The sequence below is a fragment of the Hordeum vulgare genome, chromosome 3H (assembly GCF_904849725.1).
Source record: "Hordeum vulgare subsp. vulgare chromosome 3H, MorexV3_pseudomolecules_assembly, whole genome shotgun sequence".
NCBI lineage: Eukaryota > Viridiplantae > Streptophyta > Magnoliopsida > Poales > Poaceae > Hordeum > Hordeum vulgare.
In genome coordinates this window covers 538,686,069-538,695,758 of record NC_058520.1, presented here as the reverse complement: position 1 = coordinate 538,695,758, position 9,690 = coordinate 538,686,069, and the positions used below count along the sequence as shown (strand labels likewise).

Genomic DNA, 9,690 nt, shown 5'->3' with positions numbered 1-9,690 from the left:
TCGCTGAAGCTGGAGTTATTTCTTGCTGAAACTCGAGTTGATCATAGGGTTCCTGCGGTTTCATGCGGAAGAGTTGAAATGGGTAACTCATGTACATACTGAGAATCCATTCTCCCCTCGTCAGAAAAGAGAGGAGAGAACTCCTTATTTATTTGCGCTCTGGTCTTGTGGCTCGTGAGTACCTGAAGGGATGGAACATGCAAGATTATAACTTGTAGTGCTTAGTTACTCCTGCACTCGAGCCCATAACGACATGCTTAACTATGACCACTTGCAGTGCAATGCTTGGACCGGATTGCTCGCCGTAGTGGATAGGATGGGATCAAATGACATGGCTTGGTCGATGGCCGCGTGCGACTGCACGGACATTAGGCTCTTGGCCATCCAGAGCCACCTCGACTAATGAACTACAGCTCGCCTGCTTGGGATAACCTAGCTTAAGAGCAAGTAGCATGGCATCTCGTGGCTAGTATCTACGTGGCTCTCTCACTGCCTGTGCAAAAGGTTAAGAACTACCCTTCCCCCTTTTTCCCGCGCTTTCGTTCTTTGGGACGTCCTCTCCTTTTCTTTCGTATATACAAAAGCAGGGGGGATGTGCACGCGTACTCGATCATTGGTTGCTGTTTATCTTTAGCTCATAGTTGTATCTAAATCTCTTCAGAGCAGCTGCTAGATCACTAGACATTAACTGGGCCGCCGATCATTCTCTTAACTCGTCCCCTTTTTCTCCTCGTCGATATGGGTGTGAAGATACCATCATCCTCAAACCTTTTGTTTGTTGTGTTGTTGTACCTTGCTCCAATGTAAGGTGCGGTTTTTATCTCTCCTTCCTCAGCAGTCAGCGATCCTCAATCCGAACGAAAAGCTGGGAGTCGTGTTCTAGACTGATCGTCATGTACATCTCCTTGTTCCGGGTCATTCTCCGATTCTCGTGTTTTATCTACAAGTAGTAGGAGCATAAGGAAGAAGGTTCAGTTATGAGTAATGGTACTAGAAAATGGATGTACACTGTCTAGAATTTCTAAAATGAACTATATTTGTACTAAATAGTGAAAATGACTGGAAGGAGCTATAGTTTTCGTGGAAGTGAGTAAATATTATGAGCAACATGGTCAATATAAGAGAATGTTTCTCTTTGTTTTGTCCGAGACTATGCGAAACCGCGGATTGTTTGTTACTTTTTTTAAATAAAGGGGCGGAGGTACTCCTCCTTTTCTAAAAAAAGAACCCGTTGGGGCTGAACTACAAATTTTGTGGAGTGGGGGCATTTTTTTGAAAGTGCTCTTCTAAGCTCGAGCTCACATGAGCTCAGGTGAACAGTAAAATTCAAAAAATAAATCATTTTTTTTCCGCAAAGATTGACCAATGTATCATGGAATGACATTCGTGAAAGATGTGGTATAGGAAATCGATGCTCCGAAATGCTTATCATTATTTTAGCTTTTTTTTTTGCCATGTCTTCCACGAATGTCATCCGATGATGGAAGTTTGCAAGCAATCAAAACATTTGTCTATGTCACAAAAAAACATAATTTTTTGCATGTTCACCCGAGCTCATTTTACCGCTTCCGGCACTTATTGTACAAAGTTGAAGAAATTCAAAGAAAATACAAGCAATACATATTGAAAAAATATAAATTGTGTGTGGTTCTGGGCACCCACTCAGCACTATGCAGGTCCGCCCTTACTACCTTGTCTAGATACAATAACAAAATATCCCTAAAAATAGATGTGATAACAAAATTCCATTATGAGTTTTCTCTTGGTGTCTTCAGATCAATTAAATTCTTGCATTCACGTGATTCAAATTAGTGCATTAACTACAAAAAGGTAACCTTTTAACAACTATGTTTTCTTCTTAACGAGATGGATCAACCTTCACCAAGGGAAAATAAACTTATCTCCATTCTTTTTTATCTACTAATCCAGCTTGATAAAATTTCACACGACGTATTATCGAGGATGTCCTAAACATGATACTTCGTGGTTGTTTGGATGAAGCCCAAGCTAACCATACCAAGCAGGTGTGCCAAAATATTTGCGAAGGAATTCATCACCACGAACTCACGGCACTCGGATGTAGAATCTTGATGGGTAACCAAAATGTTGGTTGTGACTATTTTTTTTGTGGCAATTCAAACGGACACATGGCATGTTGGTCAACAGCAAAATTTTGGCATGGCAACTCTGTGGCTCTGTGCTGCTAAACATGACCTTTATTTTCATAGTCAAGCAAAACCTTGCCTGTAATTTTCAACCTAGCGGATGTGACCTAGACACACCATCCCCGTTGGTCTCATCTCTTACTGGGACCTACTCCCCTGTTCATAAATATAAGATGTTTTTAATATTCTAATATAGACTACATGTAAACTGAATTGAGAGCATGGTTAATAATACAGCCAATAATCGATTATAAAGAGTTATCATGTCATATAGAGCCAATCTAATAGCCGACATATATAATAGTAAATTTTAGATGTGTACTACTTTAGTAGTAGTTGACCCACCTTACAATCTCACAAAGTGTCTTGGATCTCGTGTTGCAGTTGGGTACTCACAAAGAGCCCGCTTCTTTTATTTCTCCTCCAACTAAGTAAAAATATAAAATTTTAATCTTTATAGCTTGCTTATGTCACCTTATTGTACTTGCTCTGATAGAATAAAAACATTAAAGTGCATCTATATGCATCTGAATCAGTAAGACATCTTATACTAGTTAACAGAGCGAATACCCGATTTCCTTTTAAGCAAGGTTTGTGCCCCCCCCCCCCCCCCCCCCCCCCCGCGGAATAGTCTCATAGCTCTATTCCTTTTCCAGTGTGATTGTCATGGACGACGCGTTGTTTTGATCCCGTGGACAGATGGATTTTCCAGGTGAACTGCAGTTTTTTTTTACGGGTAGGAGAACCGCAGTTTAATTGCATATATATCAATACCAAGAATTAAAATGTACTCCCTCGGGTGAGGTGACATTGGGCCCATGAACGCACGATCTTAGCCCAGCCCAGCCCATACATGGCATCTCTCCTGAGTCCTGACCACTCCCACGCGAGATCAACGACGGGCGCCAACAGGAACTGAAAGCAGCCGGCAAGAAGGACAGAGAGAGACACATCGGACGCCACGTCGTCGAAGGCGTCCGGCACCGAACCAGCCGCGTATAGACAAGTCAGCGCCACCCTGGCGCCTGCCGGTCCACTTGTCACCCCCTGGCGCGCTGGCAGGTCGCGGTTAGTGGAGGCTCCAATGCCATGCCGGATTATGATCGGGACTTTAAAAACTTGGATTTAATCGCTAATGATGGGCGTCAGTGCGGTCTGGCAAATCCCTACTTTCCCAGAGCTTCATCAAGCTAAGCTAAGCTAAGCTGAGCTGCATCCCCGCTTTGGCCCTACGGAACTCGTTTCGGACAGGCAACCCTGTCGGCATGTTGTGGCTTTTGTGTCTAATCCCGTGTGCCTGTGGGCATAAAAGATGTGCTGCCACAACTAATAAAGCACAGTGGTTTGCAGCAATAATCTGAACCCTGAGAATGCTTGAGAACTCGTTGCTTTTCAGCTTGAGACAACGACACTGTAGCACTCACGTACGCCACGCAACGGCCCTGCACTAGGACTACGAAGAAAAAGCTAGCCCCACTTGCCTTGCCTGCTCGAAAACCATGGCCGCGCATGGTAACCATACCATTTACTATATTTGCATGACCGGAGGTAGAGTAGTAGCAGTAGCTCTGCGTGTGAATTAAGGCGTGGCCTCTGAAAGCATCTCAGTGCTCTGACCGATCGATGCGCCTCCAATTAATATGCGTGGTAGACGAAAGCATTTTCAGTGTTATGGTCAAAAGCTTCCCTGGATTTTTGCCGCCCGTTCGGAATCACCACCTAGCGATGGAGGTCAGGTGCATCTTTCTTATCTCCCCGTGAGACGTGACTCGGTTACTCCACATTCCACGAACCACCTCCTCCCGTATCGATCGATCGCCTGCAGCGTGCACGAGGCCCACCACTGCGCTATGGCGACACGAAATATTTTGAAAGAAAAATGCCATGCACATTGTCCCCCTTGGGCTGCTATATAAGCGGCTCCTCGCCGCGCCACAGGAGAACTCTCTCGCTTGTCGAAAAAAACACACGCACGCGCACGGTAGTACGGGAGACAGTGTAGAGGTTGCTACGATGGACATGGGAGACATGCATGCCAGCGCCAGGAGGCTTCTGTCGCGCGCCGCGGCGACGCCGGCGGTGGCGGTGGCCTCGCCCGGCCCGTCCGGGCAGACGACGCCGCCCTCGAGCCCCTTCGGCTCCGTGGACGCGACGGTGATCTCGGTCCTGTCGCTGCTCCTCTGCGTCCTCGTCGTGGCGCTCGTGGTCCGCGCGCTCGTCCAGTGCGCGTGCCGCGTCACGCGGCGCGTGTGCTACGGCCAGGCAGAGCACCCCGGGGACGCCGAGGCCAGCGGCCTGGAGATGGCCGCGCTACGGGCTGGCGCCGGCGGCAAGAAGAAGCGGGATGGGAAGGGCGCCGCCATCCGGGCGATCCCGACGATGGAGTACTCGGCGGAGATCGAGCTCGCCGTGTGCTGCTCCACCGAGTGCGCCATCTGCCTCGCCGACCTGAAGCAGGGCGAGCGCGTCCGCGTGCTGCCGCGCTGCCACCACGGCTTCCACGTCCGGTGCATTGACCGATGGCTCTCCGCGCGGCAGACGTGCCCCACCTGCAGGCAGGAGCCGTTCGCGGCGGAGGCCCGACCCGAGGAGCCGGCGCCGGCGTCGCCGGCCGTGCAGGTGCACGTCGACGCTGCACAGCTCGAGACGATCTAGACAACCTAGCTACATGCATGTGTGTGAGAAATCGTTCCATGGAAATTGTACAGTACTAGTGAACGGTTGGGAAAAAATATTATGAATAGTGAACAATTTTGCAGCTGTAATTGTTGCAGCTATGTTGTCGCCTGTGATACCGTGGTTGTGATCTTTATATTTTGTTGAGGCAGTAGAAGTGACCCGGGTCCGATGAAATGAGACGCGAGTGAAAACACATGGGTAAACTTTTGTGCAATTTATGTGCGTTTTTAACGCAGTGCAATCGCAGACGCTCACATACACTTAAGTAATTTATGAATTTACGGATATTTTTATGCAAATTATGCATTCTTGTTGGACAACGACGTTCCGGCTATCCAGGTTCGTTGTTCCGACATGAAGTTAGCAAATTATATCTGCCAAAAAATATTATCAATACGGCCCACTAACCACTCAAGATATCTGGCCCGAGGACTGCAATTGTTTATGTGGTCATCCCTTGAAGTGGCCTGGCCCATTAGCTCATTTTCTTTTCTCACCCTATTCTACTCCATCCACAGTTTACACCTCCTCCGGCCCGTGACCCGTTATCACGCATGCTCGTCGCATTGTCTCAAAAAAAAAAAAAATGCTCGCACACGTGCATACACGCGCATGTTCAGAAATACACACACAACACATACACACCTCTTCTTTTATGGGATGAACCCATGAGAAATCTTTTATGGGAGCATGTCAACAAAAGATAGGGCAACCGGACATGTTCGTCTACGTTAGGCTCCCCGGGATACATAGTGTATACTTCATACCCACTCCCTTAGTTCCCAATTAATTGATGCTCTAGGAATGTATCAAGATAAACTTTTGAAATTTTGATCAAGACGATAGAAAAAAAAAGTATCTAACGATAGTATATCTGGGGAACAACGAAAATGATGTTTGGACCCAATGAAGTTTAACTAGGGACAAACATAGAATTTAAATTATTTTGAACAAGAGGGGGTAGCAAAAAAATAAACATTACTCGACGCTTCCTAGTCTACCACCATCCTCTCTTGGCCTATCTTGCTACTATGACGTTTTTTAGGTCACTCCAAGTCCATAAAACATTAAGAAGAGGACAAATACCGATTCCTTTTCATGTGGTGGCTCAACTTACGTCAGCATTATTCCTTTCCGTCAGTACGATATTTCATTATATTAATTGGAGGATGAATATCTTAAAATCAACATGTGTTTAGGTGAACTAGATGTTGCCTCAGAGAGGGTGTTAGTGTTTTAAAAACAATTACATATACAACTTAACTCTAGTGCGGAACCAACCTAGTAGAGTTTGTTCAAGCGCAAACCTTAAATATGATAGGAACTGCACCAACAACATGTGTTGAGCAACAACATGATGGGTCAGTGGTTCGATGATGATGGCGGCTTGCAAAACGTATGCGTGAGGTGTGCGTTTTAGGTGTGCTGCACCGGTTGTTGTTCCCGATACGTTATGTGGATGGATTAGCGACAACACCGGTCTTAGATATGTGGAGTGAGAGCACTCCACATTATCGAGTTTGTAGGTATGAATGGTGGCTTTGGGTGAATTGATGTGTACTCTTGTTAAACCTTTGTGAAATAATTAATAAAGATTGCTGCATGCATCGATTGATGCAGAGGCCGGGGGTTTAACCTCCTTTTCAAAAAAAAAAACATGTGCTGAGCAACATTTGCAAATAAGGGAAACTAGCAAGAAATTGAATTATGCAGAATATTTAATATTATGTAGGAGTATGAATAACCAATATATTTCCAGGAGTTCAAACATCCTCCTATTCTAAATTTTGTTGTGGTGCCCGCAGGCGGACCCTCTCTTGAGTAATTTTTCTCTTAAGGAACTGCCTCGATCCACTATGCATGAACATGTGAAGCTATACAACCACTTCACAAGCAAATTCCGGTTGCTTCACAAGCTAGTCGAAGAGATCGTTGAGACAATGGCGGTGGTCTCCAAGAGTAACAAGTCCCTTAACAAGATCTCAGATATGGAGTTTCTGCTTCTGGGCAAAAATGCAGCCTCGTAAACAGTAAAATCAAAAGGAACGGTAAAAAAATCAAAGTGTTATTTTTTTGGCAACAAACATGGTTCAATATTCTGCATGCATCCAAATTGTCGTTAAGAAAAATATTCCTAATGCTTTCGGAGAGAAAAGGGAAACCCCATTCTCCAAAAAGACTATTTTTAAAAGCATTTTTGAGTGAAGATTTTGTTATCTATTTCCTAGACCTCAACAAATGTGATTTCGTCACAAGAATTTGCACGCATGATGAAAATTGAACAATGTTTGTTGGAAAATAATCATATTTAAAAAAAATGTTCATAGAGAAGCATTTGAGCTAGGGATTGGAAGAACACTTTTAGTCGACTCTGATTTGAAGGGGTCTAAGGGAAAAAAAACACTTTTGTAGTTATGTGCAAACATGCTTGCATTCAACAAAGTAATCGTACATTATATCTAATGATTCGAATTTGATATTGCCCATGTTAATCACTCCTTCTTTGTACGGAGTCCAACTTAAAAAACTGTGGACTATTGTGAAATTCGATAGGAGTTGCTTAATGAAAAATCAGAGCTAGCATATTTTGGATCATTTTTCCTAGATGAAACATAGTTGCACGGTTACATGGTGCAGATTTGCACCTCACATGTATCATAGTATTTGTAAGTATGGTGGATCTAACTGTGCAATGCGGTCATTGCGTCATTGATACAACAAGAATGTATGTTGTCACAAGATTTCATATCAAAATTCAAAAATATTGCACGAGGTACAAAAATGAAAATTTAGGCATTATCACCATGATAATGGACCAAATCTAAAGCTCAACTTATGTTATGTACTTTTTTTTTTAGAGAAGGAGGTTAAACCCCCGGGCTCTGCATCAATCGATGCATGCAGCCATCTTATTAACTATTTCACAAAGGTCTAACAAGAGTATACATCAATCCACCCAAAGCCACCACTCACACCTACAAACTCGATAATGTGGAGTGCTCTCACTCCACATATCTAAGACCGGTGTTGTTTCCAATTCATCCACATAACGCATCGGAAACAACAGCCGCTGCAGGGCACCTAAAACGCACACCTCATGCACACGTTTTACCAGCCACCATCATCCTCGAACCACTGACCCATCTTCAGGAAAGAGATCCGCATCATCCTTGCCAGTCCAATCATCCGTCGACGCCACCACGGCGCCCAACGGCGCCACCGCCCTGCGCTCATCCGTTCATATGCGAAGACTCTGGGAGATCTGTCGTGCGTAGCACCTGCCAACCAGGCATGACTCAACGTAGCACCTGTCGGCCAGGCATGACTTCACAGCTCCACCGAAATTTCATGCAAGACGAAGCCGCTCCACCTCCTGCCTCAGTCTGCCAGCGTTGGTCCACAAACAATGCTCCCAAGAGAGAAATGGCACCGCAGTACCGCCATCGTCCGATCTGGAAGACCAGATCCTAGGGTTTCCCCCGAAGCAGTGCCCACCACCAGCAACCGTTCAGGACTCACACAGTGCCCACCACCACTCGGCCCCTCACGGCGACGCCTTCAGGAAGGTCACGACGTCAAGGACGCCGCCGCCGCCCACCGGAGTTAGGGTTTTCACCCGAGAGGCAAGGAAGAGGAGCAGAGGAGCAGATATATACCGACGTCTCCAAAAAGAATAACGGCGCCTTTGAGCGTCGTCGTCGGCGCGGCCGGCCTGGGCCAACCAAGGGGTTTCCCCCAATCCGAATCTCCTTCACCGGCTTCACCCACAGGAAGGGTCCCGGCAACCACGCCGGCACCGCCAAGAATCCGCAGGAGAGAGGCCCACAGATCAGGACCTGGGGGGTGCAGGTGGCGGTGCGGGCAGCGGCCGATGAAGGGGAACAACACACCTCCACAACGACGCTTCCAAGAAAGATAGCGGCACCCGCGGGCGTCGTCGTCGCGGCTCCGATGAAACCAGAGCAAGGATTTCTCCCGGAGCTGCGCTGGATATCCACCGCCACCGGCTGCTAAGCATGGCCGCCACGCACCATCAGGACCCCCAGCCAAGGCCACTGCACCGATCGCCCTGGACACTGCTCGTGCCCAGCCGACCAGCGCAGCCGCGCCCGGCTGCCGCTCCCTTCCACCAGGGCCGAGCGCCCCGCTAGATCCGACCATGGAGCCCCGGATCCGCCCTCCACCGCCGCCGATTGGCAAGATCACACCGGATCCCGCAACCGCCGACGCGGGGCGCCGCCGTCAGAGCCCGAAGGCCGACGCGAGGGGCCCCGCCGCCGCCATCCCCGGGGCGCGCGCGGCTTCGCCGGCGTCCCCTCCGGCAGCGGCGAAGCGGGAGGGGCGGAGAGGGGGTCCGGTGGCGGCGCGGTGCGTGTCTCTACGCGGAGAGGATGCGCGCCGGCGACATGCTCGCGAGGAGCCGGACTGGAGGAGCGCGGGCCGGGCAGATCGGGAGCCGGGGCAGCGGCGTGGAACTGGCGAGATGCGGTGGCGGCTGCTGGCGCACGAGAATGTCTTGCGTTCTGGTTCTCCTTTATGTACTATTAAGTGTTGAATATGTTGTTTTTGTACCACATGATTTTAAAACTTGATTTGAGATGTTGTGTGATTGTGTCAAAAAATATCAAAATGTTTCAGACATTTTAAATGCGCTACGGACAACCGGTGCACCAGATACATTCCCCTTGCTTGGGAGGTTTCCTTTTGACATCTTTGTTGAAGCAAATATGCTAAATTAAGATTGTAAATTGCTGGCCACTCTAATCCCGCAGGAAAATGCTTGCTTTGACAGTTCAGCCAATGAGGCGAGGGGTCCAATAAGACATTAGCGTCGGTCTGAAGGATG

General features: G+C 47.6%; 1 protein-coding gene across 1 annotated transcript; it reads left to right on the top strand.

Moving 5' to 3' along the window:
* The first annotated feature begins 3,734 nt into the window (after positions 1 to 3,734).
* On the top strand, positions 3,735 to 5,018 carry LOC123440478 (RING-H2 finger protein ATL73-like). Its single transcript, XM_045117043.1, has one exon. The coding sequence runs from the start codon at positions 4,050 to 4,052 to the stop codon at positions 4,818 to 4,820; it is 771 nt and encodes a 256-aa protein (XP_044972978.1). The 5' UTR covers positions 3,735 to 4,049; the 3' UTR covers positions 4,821 to 5,018.
* Positions 5,019 to 9,690: the final 4,672 nt, after the last annotated feature.

Coding starts and splice junctions, on each gene's coding strand:
- LOC123440478 (XM_045117043.1), top strand. CDS start 4,050: ATGCACATTGTCCCCCTTGGGCTGCTATATAAGCGGCTCCTCGCCGCG.